The sequence below is a fragment of the Neodiprion pinetum genome, chromosome 5 (genome assembly GCF_021155775.2).
Source record: "Neodiprion pinetum isolate iyNeoPine1 chromosome 5, iyNeoPine1.2, whole genome shotgun sequence".
Lineage (NCBI taxonomy): Eukaryota > Metazoa > Arthropoda > Insecta > Hymenoptera > Diprionidae > Neodiprion > Neodiprion pinetum.
In genome coordinates, this window is record NC_060236.1 from 20,487,152 (window position 1) to 20,502,159 (window position 15,008).

The window sequence follows — 15,008 nt, forward strand, 5'->3', positions numbered from 1 at the left end:
TTGCAATTTGCCAACGTGAAACGAACCGACTAACCATTAACCGAACGAAGTGTGTACGTATCAGGTTATATCTTTACATACATGAAGCTTGATACCTACATAGGTACGTAAGGAAGAAAATTGGTGCCAAAGGTAAAAGGTGTGGGTAGATAGACGGAAGGCAGTAAGTCGGTCCACAGACAGACAACCAACCAACGAACCAATGCGGAATGAGGAATGAAGAATGAAGAATGAGGAATGAGGCATTCACGCGTTGAGCAATAAGGAACAAACTCTTTTTGCACCACGCATCGAGGAGTCGGTTGGCATATGCCTAATATTATATGCATATCCGTCTATAGATATGCACAAGCTTCCATCGTTCAGCGTGTCTTAAATGCGAATGAGTGTGAGACCACGAACACGGAGGTACTGTACTGCCCAACTGACGACCACCACTACCACTACCACTGCCACTACCACTACCACTACCACTACCACTACCGCCACCACTACCACTACTACTACTACTACTACTGTTGCTGGTGCTACTGCTGACTGCGTTGAGCGCTTGGGCACTCTGACCCAGATTTGAACCACCACCTCCACTTCTCGTGTTTGTTAGTTGTAAGAATTGCTGGTCTGCAGTAGCAGCACTATCCATCCACCATCATGCCAGAATGTGGCCTTCCGCGTGTTTTGTATCCGTCGTCGTCGTGACGTCTACTACTACCATACATAAAACATACATTACACATCGTGTGTTGCCCGAGTATTCAATGCCCGTAGCTATGACTTGTAGAGGGTGAGACTTTTGAGGAAATCCTATACAATTAACGATTTTACCTATGGAAATTTTGGGATAGCGGAATTTCGACACATGTTTGGTTAACAGTTCTAATTTCGTTGACTCCTGTAGACGGTAATTTGGTGTCAATCTAATTAACAGTGTCTGATGACAATCTTACAAATGTTGGAATTTACCACGAAAAAATTTCCATGTCAGTCCATATTTTCTACAAATAAGGCACTGTGTTTCAGGTACTTGGGAATATTACGGTATGAGGATGTGGCAGGTTTACGGTCCAGAAAAAACAACGGTCAAAAGAAGAATGATTTTCTAAATTAAGACTGTACAAGTGCAGCTGAGGTCAATCGAGACGAACAAGGTTAAAACAATGTCCTTCTTCAATGGACCACAAAGTAATACAACTTATACAACATCCGTATGAGTTTCGTACGTGAAACTAATGCTTTATTTTTAAATATATCTCTGTTATCAAAAATTATTTTCAGGTGATTTAGATAGAATTTATCTACCGCCAAAATGAGTTATGTATTATCTATGGAAATCGGAAGAATTGTACGAATTAAGCATTAATAAACGGTGTTCGATAACGTGCCTTGTTTCAGGTTGTCAGTTATTCAATTATATGGACAAAAAATTTCACTGTTCAATTTTTTCCTACACCAGAGGAACAGTTTTTTGAATAATTTCATCAATTTTCATTCGTTGATTGATTCCGAGCCTTGGATAGTTCGAAATTTTTCCATTTAGACAAATTTTCAACTGGACTTTGCACCTGCTACACATTCTTAATACCGAGTGATTAACGCACAAAGAAGAATAATAAGTCGAATGATTGACGATTAAAATCAAAAAATTTTGTAATTTAAAACAAAATTTCAAGACACGATTAAGAGGCCCGTATTATAACACTGACAATGAGAAGAATATCTCGCTCTACGTGTTTATTATGTGGCAAAGCCACGTATGTACCTACGACAAAGGCGTTTGTCTTACTTCTTAAGCTTATAGGAAGTGGAAGCGATACTCGCGGTTGTTGCAACAAGCTGGCTCACACTTTATATCATGCCTAGTATAACAAGCTGCATTATACCTGCATAGGCAGCCTACTGAGAACCGTCACTTTCAAACTGCATCGCTGCAGTTACGACACAGAAACAGATTAAACGTGTGTATGTATGGTGTAATGTTCTTGTATACGTACGGAGACGATGTTCACCTCCAAGTATTCTATGTGTGACGTATAGCTAGGAGTGTGCGCAACGTTATTATAGCTGCCTACGGCCTTCGTCGTCGCATAACCGCAATTGCAAAAGTACAACGCTGCTGCATATAACGTCATTGCTGCTGCAACGGGAAACAATATATCTAATACGTGCAACGCTCGTTGCGCACCGGTTTCGAGATCCGTGATCGCAAATCTAATCTCAGAACTTGAGAATTCCATTGTTTCAGAGGCGACGTAACAAAACGTCATCCGATTTTATCGAAGTTCGATACAAGTTTACAAATTTCGAGCTCAGTAATCGGGAATCTGAAATCTGAAATCAGATTCTAAATATTCACAGTTTCAGGCGTAATAATAACATCGCAAGTGACCAAAATACATTCGATTTTCTCGGAGATCGGTGATTTGCAGAGTTAAACATCAGCGATCATATTGATAAAGTCAGAATTTCAAAACTCTTAGTTTCAAATCGAAGATGGTAAGTCAAGTGATAACATATGTATATATATATATTTGATTGGGTATATTAAAGATCAATAACCTATAGATTTTAAGACCGATAGTCGTAAATACAACACATTATGTCAAACTTCACAGTTCGAGAGTCGAAATCGTGAACCAAGTTGTAAACGATGTATTCAATTTTCTCAGGAATGGGTAAATTGCCGATTTCGAGATCGCTAATCTTAAATCTGTCGCTCAGATTTCAAAATCTACTATTTCAGATCGAACGTGACGGGCTAAAAATAACGACGATCGTTAACTTGCAGATTTTAACACGGAATAATCGTGAATATGACACAGGGGTTCGAACTTGTCGGTTCGAGAGCCGTAATCGCGAGCGATTAAAAATTGGTTTCATCTTCCCAAAGATCAATAACTTGCTGATTTCAAAATCGTTAGAAACGGTGAATCTGAAATCGGCATTAAAAATTCACGATTAAAAATCATAGGCAGCGGATCAACAAAGAACCCAAAAGAAGCATTCGATTTTTCGATATATCGGTAACTTTTCATTTCCCCTTTATACCGTCCGTTATAAATCCCCGATATCGTACACCGTAAAATCGTCAAAAATAATCATTGTATTCGTATTTATTTGCGGTTGCGTTGAACGGAAGTAAGATCTCGCCGGAAATCCTTCTCCTCGTCCCTTTTCCTCAAGAATCGAGGAGGAACGGTACACGTGCACACGTGTAGTAAAACTACATCGTTTGTTCAGACAGGTAGAAGTTTCTCTAAGGAAACCCGATGTGCAGCTTGAGAGGGCGTTCTCTTTCGTTTCTTTCTGCCAACACGGCCAAACTCCGTACAGACACAAAGGTATCCGTGCTCGTGAAGTAACCGGAATGGTGGCGTTGCATTCGACGAGGACGCCACGCGGTGCATCGACTTCCAGGTGTGTGTCTGTGTGTGTGTGTGTGTGTTTGTGTTTGTAGCAGTGCCACACCGAACACTTTCGGAGTCCAGCTGGTCGTTCGGCGCTGAACAGCTGCCCACATCCTGTTCTCACAAACGCGTCCATGTTGTTATACCTACCTATGCGACAGGGCTGCTGCCACCGCCACTTCCACCTCTCAATGACGACGACGACGATCACAGGACGGCGTTTCCTCTTCCCGACGGTGCTGCTGTTGCAGCAGCCAACAGCGGTAGACGAGGGTTAGCGAGCATCCTTTGTGTCAAAGCCCCACAATTTTAAACCGCATGCATCGCACGCAAACACCTTGTGATTTTCCTTCTTTTTTTTCTTTCTTTTTTTTTTTTTTATCGATGCACCTCATCTGCACGTGAGATCTGTGACAAATGGATACGTGTATGACTGGTTCAAGTGCAATATTTATCCAATATGTACCGTGATAGCATTATCATAGTTTTTCATCAGTTTCCGTTTTATACTTCACTTTGTCAGAGTGTCAAACCTGATAAAAACTAATCGGCTCAACGGATTTTTCAGCTGTGTCAGAATTGGCTGAAGAGAAGCGAATCCTCGCTAGTCGAGTTTTAAATAATTTTACACACTTTTACTTTGAAAATTGTAAAATAATTGAAAAAACAAATCACTGGTAAACTGACAGTTAAATTTATAGGCAGATAAACGAATGAAAATTGGTAATAACCCACATTAAAAGTCTAATTGTGGATTATAACAGTTAAACATTCCTCACAATATTGAGAAAAAAAAAAAAATAAACGAATTTCTTCATGAAAATACATTTTGGCACCATCCAGAATTCTGTTACACAAAAGAAAAGAATATTATCTCACGAGATTGCAAAAGTCCTTTGCTGGTGGGATTTCACGAATCATCGAATATTCGTTCAGTTATCGACGAAGTTATGGACCAACCTTAACAGGTCACTTGGGGGTGAATTTCATGCCGAAAATTTTTCAAACTCCTCGTAAAGTCCCTTATTCGTGGAAACAGGCCTCATGGCGCCATTCTTCATGCGAAATAAAGTCCTTTTCTTTGTCATTTTTGGCACTTTCTTTAACTTTGCCAATGTTTTACAATATTTAAACAATCAATTTTGGTTAGGAAAACAGATGGAGCTTTTTCTGCGATCTTCAAACAATACCCAGAAATCTTTCTGTAGATTTTTAAAACTCACGTTTGAAGCAAAATAACAAGTTCGGGGTAAATTTCACCCAGTCTGACCTTTGTGCGATTCTACCGAGGTGTGACCTACTAGGGTCAACTGAATATGCCATCGGTAAATTTTAAATGTTCTAACCGCGATTTTCGCCAACCGATGATCACCCGAATTACTGAAAAAAAAATCTCCTGTTGAGACCACTGCACTTCAAAATCCGACGATTCCAACAAAGGGTTTGGTTCCCATTAACCAACGAACATGGCATCCGGACAACTGCAGAATTGCAATTATGTACCGTATGTAACGACTGCTGTTCGTTATATAATTGCATTGGCTGGCCGTAGCGCGTAATCTCCGGACTGGCAAGCCGCATCGAATGGTCATATCGTTGGCGTCGTGTCCATGTCGTCGTGAATTGAATGCGGGTCAGACGAGTGAGTGAGGTAAGCAGATGCGTCGCTGCCGGTGCACCAGCTAGCCAGCAAGCAACCAGCACGTGCCCCAACAGGTGTTTCTTCATCCATAAAGGATGACCAAAAATCTCTTGCTCCTTTTTTTTTTTTCAAGTTTTATCGAGGAGTGGCCAAGCCTGGCGACTGACTGACTGACTGACTGACTGACTGACTGACTGACTGACTGACTGCATCCGGCAGTGAGTCTTTCAGGCAGTCTCTTATCTAGGCACTTATCGCATGACTGCAGCGCTGCTTTTCGTAGCGGAGCCCATGATCAGGTTCCTTTTTCTCCACCGTTGTATGTATCGTTCGTGTACAAGGTGTTAACTTGGTGGTTCATCATTTTCATTTTTATTACTTTACATGCAACACAGAGAATAAAATTATAGTCGGCTTTTATTGTGCTGTTGTCCTCATTACGCTATGTGAACAACTTTCCTCTAAGGAATAAAGAAACACTGCAGCATAGGAATTAGTTTGCGGTGTGGATTCCGGTGCTTTCAAGTTACCTAAATTTCGGAGTTACTCAGTTTTACACTTCCTTAACGTCGTTCGTTTACTTCGTGAACAATGAATCAAGTGGCATAACTAGATTGTCTTGATTGTGTCTATAATCGAAATTTTCTACACTGAAACTCTTGGGAGTTTGTTGGATCGATCCTTCGACCGTAGAATGTAGATAATAGAATGGAACTTTAGGAATCTGAAAGAGAAAAGGTAATGTGACGTGGTGTATAAGGAGGTGATATACGTCTCGTGCACAGTACAATCCAACAGCGTGGTATATACTATACAGACTCGTCATCCGAAACATAAATTCTTTGCTGCTTCTTTTTTCTTCTTTAATTTCATGTCTAGGATCTCTGTCGAATTTTCTGAAGATAAGCTAAGTACGCTTTAACTTCGGTTAGATTCGGTTGAGTAACATTGCACGACTCCAGTAAACTTCAGTCAGGTTTGATCAATGTTCTCTGACCTAGGTGTACCATAGTCCAACTTCGATTACCTTCGGTTATACGTTACCATTTAATTTGAGGTCAATTGTGGTCAACTTCTTTCAACTTCGGTCCAACTTCGGTTGGCTCATGATTATATCTAATGTTAATTCTTTCCAATTAGATCACTACAGGATACGTATGCAGGATTATTTTGAAGGGTTTCCGCCGCGACCATTATCCACCACCACCACCACCACCACCACCACCATCACCACCACCATCACCCACCCACCATAAGCAGGATCGCCGCCTTCGCGCAGACTCCGACCTTGACGTCCTTGGCGTCTAGATTAACGACGACGAGACCCGGGCACGGAATTCAAGAACAAAGGGCTAAGCATACTCGGCGAATTAGAAATCACGGGGCACTATAGAACATAATAGGAGAAAAAGAAGAGACCGTTTCCATTCGTCGAGTTTAGATTATAACGGTCATGTCCAGTTATATAAGTATAGTCCGTTCGTCATAGCACGACCAGAACACGGTGCCAAGAGATCAAGCGACTTGTCTATGCGAGGTGTTGTATATCGGTAGGTACATTCATTGATCATACCGTACGCGCAAAAATTCTGATTCATTCAGCTTCCCAAATACTCAAGGTCACGGGAATAAAGTCACCGTTACTTTTGCCTTTAAGTGCTACGCCAGTCTCGCTTTCAATCCAACTATCGAAAGGAGAACTCAGAAAATTATACCGAAGTGAAAACGATTCACAAGATGATATTTTTTTTAGAGGGTTCGTTGTGACTTTATTTTGACCTCACTAAACCGAGCGAAGATTATTACAGTTCGTGGATAATTTATTATTTCATCGAAGTGAGCTCGTGACTTTTGAGACAGTCAGTGAAAAACCCATCAAATTATTGGAATGTTTGAGATACACAGAATGTCATCAGGCTAAAGTTCCTTCGGTTGGTTAGCAATACAATTATCGTTTGTTCCGATCAGATTCCGATTCCACTGGACTGTCGGTTCATTTCCGTAATTATAAAGGTAATTGATGGGTAAAACCATAAAGACGATATTCCCATAGTCTGGATAAATAAATTTACGATCGTGTCAACCAGACGACGGAATATTCACCCCTTGCGGAACGCATGGAGGGATGTTTCGAAACGAAGCAAACTACTTTACAGCAGAGGATGGATCCTCCGATCACCATGATTTGCAGGCTGAGCTCCAGCGCACCTCGGGCTATGGGATGCCATAACAATGCAGCCCAGTCATCGGTTGCTGCCTCCTCCGCACAGACTGCAACGCACAGACTGCAACTAAAATCTCTGAACTACGGCGACGGCGAAGACGACGACCACATCGTGGTGGTAGTGAACGATATGGGAGGGTGTGAGTTACGTGAGCTCCCAGGGACCATGGACCATGGACCAGTATTTAGGTTCTCGGAATTCCCAGACTGCAAGAGAGCTGAGAAGAGAAGAGGAGAGCAGAGCAGAGCAAAGCAAAGCTAAGCGAAGCGAAACGGAGAGCAGAACGAACCTACTCCGACATTCGGAGTCCCTCTCGTCTCCTTTCCTGTTCACATCTTTTCACTTCACACGTTTTCATCACGTCCTCGTATGGAAAATTAGTGTCTATTTGGAAACCTTTGCCAGAATATCTAAAAGAACTATAGATACCTGCAGTAATCATCAGGTCTCGCAGTTAATTAGGGTTGTATCAGGTGTACAGTCCATTCGAAAAGTGTCAGAACGGAACGATATTCCGACTCACAATAAGCTTGAAATCAATCAACGAATGAGATTCTGATGAGTTTTGTCAGAAAACTATCATTTTGGATATGAAAAAACTGAAAAAAATTAAAACTATGAAGATTGATCGAAATGGTTCGGTACCTAATTAATAATCTATAACCGATTACATTGTCGATCATTTTTTGCTGGTGTCAATTTTGTATAGAACTCTATATAAATCAGCTGGCATGTATTCTCGATAACATGAATACATTTTTACAGAAAGAGCTAGTTCATTATATTCAAACTGTATCGGTTTTTTATACGTTGTTTTTTTACATAAACTGAGAGTCCAGACTATTCATGGACAATTTATTATTTAACAATAAAAATTATAGCTATAATTTAGTGAAATTTGATGTACGGTACAGTGTCTCAATCATGAAAAAAAATTGAACAGTATGTCACTAAATTTGTTAATAACTTAGCTCATTCCGTCAAAATCTGTATGTACTTGATTGACCTCAGCTGCAAAATTGTTCAGTCTTAATTTCGTAATCCTTCCTTTCTGAGATGATTTTCTGACTGTAACTCTGACACATATTCTCAATCCTCAATCCATTACGCCGGATGCCTCCTATGTATAACACTGGTATCACATCGGGGTCGCTAAAGACTCCACGTCAACGGAGATATCGATGCAAATAAGTTGAAAAAATTCTGAGATACTCTTTAACTATGACATTTCAAGGCAAATTAGTTATCTTTAGCAAAATAAAACTTTGAATATGAAAAAAAGTTCATATAACAACAACATACCGAAAAATGAATTATTCTACTCAATATATCATAACTCGCTGAATTTTCAATATTTTCAGCTAAAAGTTGATTAAAAGTTGATTGTGTAACTCTCAAGACACAGATATTGAAAAGTATGAAGTTAGTGCGCAAAGAAAAAAAGGCATTTGTTTGAGTGAGTGAAGTTGAATTTTTGGAAAAGTAATGAATTAACGATGTCTCATTATTTGTCTTGGATCAAATCGGATGATTTTGGATGTTTTTCACATGAAATTTACAGTGAAGATGCTGTGGGGGTGAATTTGACACCGGTATGGAGCGTAAGGGTTAATCTCGTAGTGAAGATTTCATCTTAAACCCTGCAGCAGATTATTCAATAATAGTACCACCTCATATCGAGTATTACATTGCGTTCAACTTACCAATAAATTGAACATTGTATTCGACATTGCGACTTTAGTCTCTTAATCCAAAACGCACGAAAAGCAAACTGCGTCTTACCAAATGAGAGAAACAGTGACTTACTGGCTGGCCTTAGTGTAAATTCACTGTCTCAAATGTCGGATCAACTCATAACAGTCACAGTCTAAACTCCCACTAAATTTTTAACTTCCCGTTTCTCCGTTTTCAGAGAAAAAAGGAAGTTACTGTAATCACCCCGAAAATGAAAAGTTTAGTTTTAACTACATCTCGACGTTTCAAGATCTAGAGAATCACCTCCGACCATTTCGGATGGACGTACGTGTGTGTGTGTATGCATGTATGCACGTATGTATGTGATCAATTTTTTTTTGTCCGACAATATCTCAAGAACAAGTGACTAGATTTCCATAATTTTGGTCTCAATCGACGCGGCGTTTCCAAACTTAGAATTGATTAGATTTTGGCTTTGATTGGTTCGGTCCTTTTTTAATTATCTGAATAACAAATTTCCAAAAAACAAAATAAAAATGTACCGAGTACCGACTTTCGTCCCAATCGAATGACTTACTGGATTTCGGTCCGCCATTTTGACTTTGGGAAATCTAATTCCGGATTCGTAATCGACGATATAGTATAATCGTTAAACTTTGCCCGCGGTAAGCTTGTTAAATAGTGTCACAATCCGTTCGGTATTTTGTCTCAATGTGTTGTATAATTACAAATGTTCAAAACGCACAATACTGATTCACTCTTCAGAAGATCATCAACGAATTGCAATATTACCGAAAGATTTATTGTTCGATGAAACTTGATCGACTGGAAAATTTCAGATACATATTGAATTGGATATAACTGAATCGGACCGCACATTTACTCATTCTATACCTCGGAACAGTGAACCTCTTCTACCGTGTCGTTGGAAATTTGAAACGAAAAGGTTTGGGGGCCCTTTTCAAGGTCGCCGGAGGCACTTATTACCTTCGCCATTTCGTTTCCTGCGGCAGGGTGCTTTACGGAGGTTGTTTCTAAACGGCCTGATGCACTTAGTGCAGCTGCATGCCGGGGTTGGTGGTTGGATTTTCAGGTCGGGTTGGCGGAGCCGAGAAGTTCTATGTATACCTACGCGAGACGAGCTGAAGGCTCGCAGTTTTCTTCGACCGACCGACTACCTACTAAAACGAACCGTTTTACTTTCCATTCTGCTGGCACGGGTGTGTTGATCTTCTTCCATACATTTATATAATGAAAGCAAACCGATCATCAAGGACATGAATTTTGGGGAGAATTGACCGATTTGCAATTTACGCAAAAATCAAAATCTGGAAAACTGTTTTTTTTTTTTTTTTTTATTATTTTTGTGATCTAAGAATCAAAATGACCCAACAAAAAGTCATGAAAGAATCTTTGGTGACCAGAATCAATTCACTGTGAATTCACCAATTTCTAGAAGATTAAAGTATACGAGTGCAGACAGAAAACGAGAGAAATTTACTTCCTAGGTGTGTATAATTTTACATTCTTAGATGATATTCTTCTGGCTTCTTTGTTCAAATGACATAACCGAATTGTTCAATAAGGAGTTCAACATTCGTTATAGCATTGATAATGAGAATTATAGAACACAATTACAGATTATTGTTATTGTTATATTCCCAAAAACACCTTAAACATGTATATAGTCAACTATAAGATTTATCGCTTCAATCGAAAGCCACGTGTATGGAAAAAAAAATCACCTCAATTTGCTGATCAAATCATAACAATACTCAATTCAACATTGCCACTTAGATAACATGTATAACAATTGGTATAATGATTATTGTTATATTATTATTCTTGTTATGGTTATGCAAGATCTGTTTACCGGCCCATAATTCAAAAACGACTAACCAAACCAATCCCCCAAGTTTTATTTTTTTTCCAGAACCAGCTTGTACAGTCTTCCGATCCACGGTTTAAAGCTAAAGCTCTGTTGAAGCCTTTGGAAATATATTCGTGACTTGTATTAGCACCATATTACAACCAAAATCTCAACCCTTCAATGTCTTCAATATATCATCACTCTGCATCGATTGATTAACTGATTTATTTATGATTTTTGGAAATGCAAAAACGAGAACTTTGAAAAACTTCCTCCTTCCATCAATTTATCCTATTTCGTTCAAATATTTACTGTTATTTTTATTTGAGGTTTTCAAAGTGAGAAAATTGTCAGTTGAAGAGCAACGGTGTTTCAGAACGGTACAGTTTTTATTTAAATTTTTTCACTTCACTAGCTCGTATAAAATTATGATACATGCAAAAAAAAAAAAAAAAATGCCTGATCCATCACTGATGCAGACGAGTAGAAAAAAAAAAATCGAAGAAGAAAGACCGATCAGAAATATAATATCAAAGCTATAAACATTGAATTAAAAATTTCTTTTTATTCCTGCACGTTATCGTTGATATTATTATTAATATAATTTTTCTCAATCAGGACCAATGAATGAAGAAAAAAAATAAATAAATAATAATTGACGTTAAAAACAGGAGAGAGAAAAGAACCGCGCCGACAAGTTATACGTGCGATTGAGAACCGTTTAAGTTTGAAAACCTCTGTTGGTACAATCGAGACCGCGGGACCAGAATGGCTGGATAGAATTTTTGGGGACAGGGAACCAGAGAGTGAGATAGAGAGATAGAGAAGGAGAGAGAGAGAGAGTCTGAACCGGGTCAATACTCGTAACGTCCGTTCCTCTTTAAGACGTTGCGTCTCGTCTGCCGTGGCGGGTCGGAGGATCGAGGGTTGGGTTGATGTTGAGGGGCGGCATTCGGGGTTCGGCGTGACCCACGCACCCTGTAGGGGTTGCTGGCTGGCTGCCGAGCACTCGGTTCTACGCTACCAGCCTACGTGCTCGGAGGCACGTAAGCCAGACAGCAGTGCGGAGCCTTCTCGGCGCATCAGCAGCGACGCCGGGTGGCGAATTCTGGCAACTCGGAGTCCCAGGCCGGGAAAATTCGGGTTTTCACTATGTTAGTTAACACGCGAGGGGTTGAAAAACTTCAAATTTTATGCTATACACCGCTCGCCAAGTCTAGTTGTTAAATCATGTGAAATTTTTAATGTCACATGCATTAAATATTACCAATTTTTTTTACCTGCTCTCGTAAAGACATTTGAAATCAACTGAAATCTTTGAAATTGCACGACTCCCCGGAGTTCTGTATCAAATAATACGAAATTTTGTTTGAAATCATCTGAAATGTTTAAAATCATATTAAATCCCTGAGATCCGATAGTGAAGTCGTCCAAAATCATTGGAAATCTTCTTGAATCATATTGATCGAAATCATATTGAAATTACTCCAAATTTTACGCGAATTACTGTGAAATTTTTTTAAATACTGCAGTGAAATTATTTCAAACCATCTGGAATTCCTAAAACGCTATGTGAGGGCTTTGGATATCATCTGAAATTCTCATTTAAGATCATTTGAAATCATTCGAAATCATCTCAAATCTATAAATTGTTTTTAAATCACCTGAAACGTGATCGTGATACTCGTACAACAGCCTTTGAACACCGTTACAACTGTAAAAAAATCTGATCCAAGTAAAACAATCGTTCTTGATTGTATACGTATGCAATATCAGTTGTTAATTTGAAATTTTTCGAGAATTGTTATATTAATTAACACGGTTCGTGATTAGTTCGTTACACTTTTTCACGACCGCTTCACGAGCGCAACGAAAAAGAGAAAAGAGAAATGGAAAGAAGATATTGAGGAATAAGTTGCCGGAAGGAGAAGACGCGTTGGCGTTCTTTCTTCTCGCCGTTTTCTTTCATTCGCCACCCCAAGCAATGCGCATTGAAAGATGCGCCAGGTGTTGTACTTTCGTTGTCCTACTATTGCTGCTGTTGCAGTGGAAAAGTTGCAACGGAAAGGTGGTTGAAAACTTGAAAAGCGATGTAGAAAGAATTCGTGAAAAATGTATCGATGACAATGAAGGATTACCGACAAGATCAGCAGTTTTTTCTTTCGTGTTCTTTTTTTCTACCCATTATAATGCTACTCCATGAATTATTGAATCTACGCTGCACGTTATACCGTTTTCGTTTCACGAAAAATTCATGATGGACCTGATCAAATTCCCCGCAATCTGGTCGAATCTGACCCAATAATCTCGATCTGTATTTCGCACTTGGATGAATAAATCAGGGTGAAATTTTTTAAGCGCACGTGTGATCATCGCGGCGACCATTTTGAAAATACGATGATAGATCTGCGTTGTCGGGTTCATTTTATAATGTTATAATGTTAAATTAGCATACTTCGATTATTATTTTTTTTTTTTTTTTTGTTTTCATATACGTGTTACGAGATTATCAAAATTGCGAAATAAAAATTAATTTTTTACACTCATCTACCGTTAAAATTTCTCACAAAACTTCGATTACACAAGTATGAATGATCCCTTTGCATCATAAATTATATATTGCTTACACTAAATCGAAATAAACTCTCTGAACGCATCGATGGGGTAAAAAAAAAAGCAAAAAACTTTCCTCACTAATCGTAAGTAAGATACAATTGGACAGGGTAGTTCTAATTTCTTTATACAAAGAAAAGCAAAAATAACAAAAACACAGGAAAAACATAGAAACCGAGTTGAATAAAAAAAAAAAAAAAATCCCCACTGGTGTCGAAAGTGCATTTTTATTTTTTTTTTCTTTCCGATTCGTTTAGTATTTTCGAAAACGTAACTAGAATTGACGGAAATAAATTAAATAAATCTATCAAGTTGCGCAGTGTTACGAATAACGCTGAATTATATGCGCAGCGATTGCAATCAAGTCTCGCTAATACAGTCTGGCTCTAGAAGCAATCTCTCTTTCTCTCTCTCTTTTGTAACAATACACAATAGATGAAGAGAGAGAGAGAGAGGGAGAGTGAAATCTCCCCCTTCTAATCACCGCCCGCTTGCCTGCGCATATTGCAGAAGAGTTCGGTTCGTCACGATGATGCAGCATGGTAGGTACAGAAAAAAGGAGAAGGTGAAGGGGGAGAAGATTTAGGGGAAGGGCCATGCAAAGGGTAAGGTTGTGTGTGCATAGGGCGTTTATATCGCACTGCTGCTGCTGCTGCTGCTGCTGCATGTGGGATAGAAAGAGAAGAATAGAGCAGAGGAGATGAGCGTGTGAAAAAAAAAAAAAAAAAAAAACGAATTGAAAAAGGGTTGAAGCGAGGAGAGGAGAGAGACTAACCCCTGAGGGGTTATAAAATCATTGTTCGATTCGCTATTCCCTGTACTGCATAATATATTCTCATATTCGGTATGTGTTAGTTAACCTGCAATATTCTAAGCCACAGCATAGCCCCTGTTTCATTTGTTGAAAGAGAAGTTTGGTCAATTCAAGGAAAAAACAAAAAAACATTGAGCAATGAAGAGAGAATTTTACTCGAAATAAATAAAACTTTTCCTAACATTATTTAAATTACACGGCAGAGAACACAAGTGAAATATACACTGTACGGGTATTTTGAATTTTTCATTCTTCGAAAAATACTTCCTTTCTTTTTCTTTTTTTTTTTTTTCGTTCCTAGTGGATTATTTTCGACATAACAAACAAACGAACAAAAAAAATAAATAAATAACAACGAAAAAAAGTAATCATTTATTTTGTTCGGTCAAAACAAAAAAAACACTTATTCAACGTCGTGTATGATGTGCTTTTTTGTTTTTTAATTTGACCTTTCAAGTTAGTGAAATTTATGAAATCCCAACTTCAAGGAGGACAAAAAAAAAAAAACACCGATAACCATAAAAGAACAAAAAAATAAATACCTATAATGGTATATGACTGAACAAATAAACGATTCTAACTGTCAGGCAGAAAAAATGTACAGGTAGTTTGGTGCTCGAAAATGAAATGTAAGAAATATTAGAACTAAAAGAAGAAGAAGAAGAAGCATAAAAAGAGATGTAATATCCCACTGGACTTGGGTTTCACTTCCCCTCTCTCCTTTTTTCACTCCTTAACTGACCCT

At 38.7% G+C, this 15,008-nt stretch overlaps 1 protein-coding gene and 1 long non-coding RNA gene across 9 annotated transcripts in view; one reads left to right on the forward strand and one right to left on the reverse strand.

The window, feature by feature from the left end:
- Utx (Utx histone demethylase) overlaps nt 1–15,008 on the reverse strand; it is a 62,250-nt gene that overhangs the window by 26,741 nt on the left and 20,501 nt on the right. Inside the window, exon 1 of one of the 7 annotated variants that reach the window (XM_046625566.2) lies at nt 3,555–3,571. The exons of 5 other annotated variants lie outside the window; for them this stretch is intronic. Coding sequence is in view for 1 of the 2 variants with exons in the window: in XM_046625563.2 (XP_046481519.1) it covers nt 274–329 (56 nt within the window). In the remaining variant the exon portion in view is untranslated. Of the gene's footprint in view, nt 1–273; nt 345–3,554; nt 3,572–15,008 lie in introns of those variants that run through there. One more of the 7 variants, XM_046625563.2, reaches the window with a different exon arrangement.
- Nucleotides 619–1,377, forward strand: LOC124218784 (uncharacterized). 2 transcript variants are annotated; one of them, XR_006883172.1, is made up of 3 exons: nt 619–901; nt 1,021–1,182; nt 1,276–1,377. It is a non-coding gene; the product is annotated as an uncharacterized lncRNA (long non-coding RNA). The 2 variants fall into 2 exon arrangements; XR_006883171.1 differs by having other exon boundaries at nt 619–784.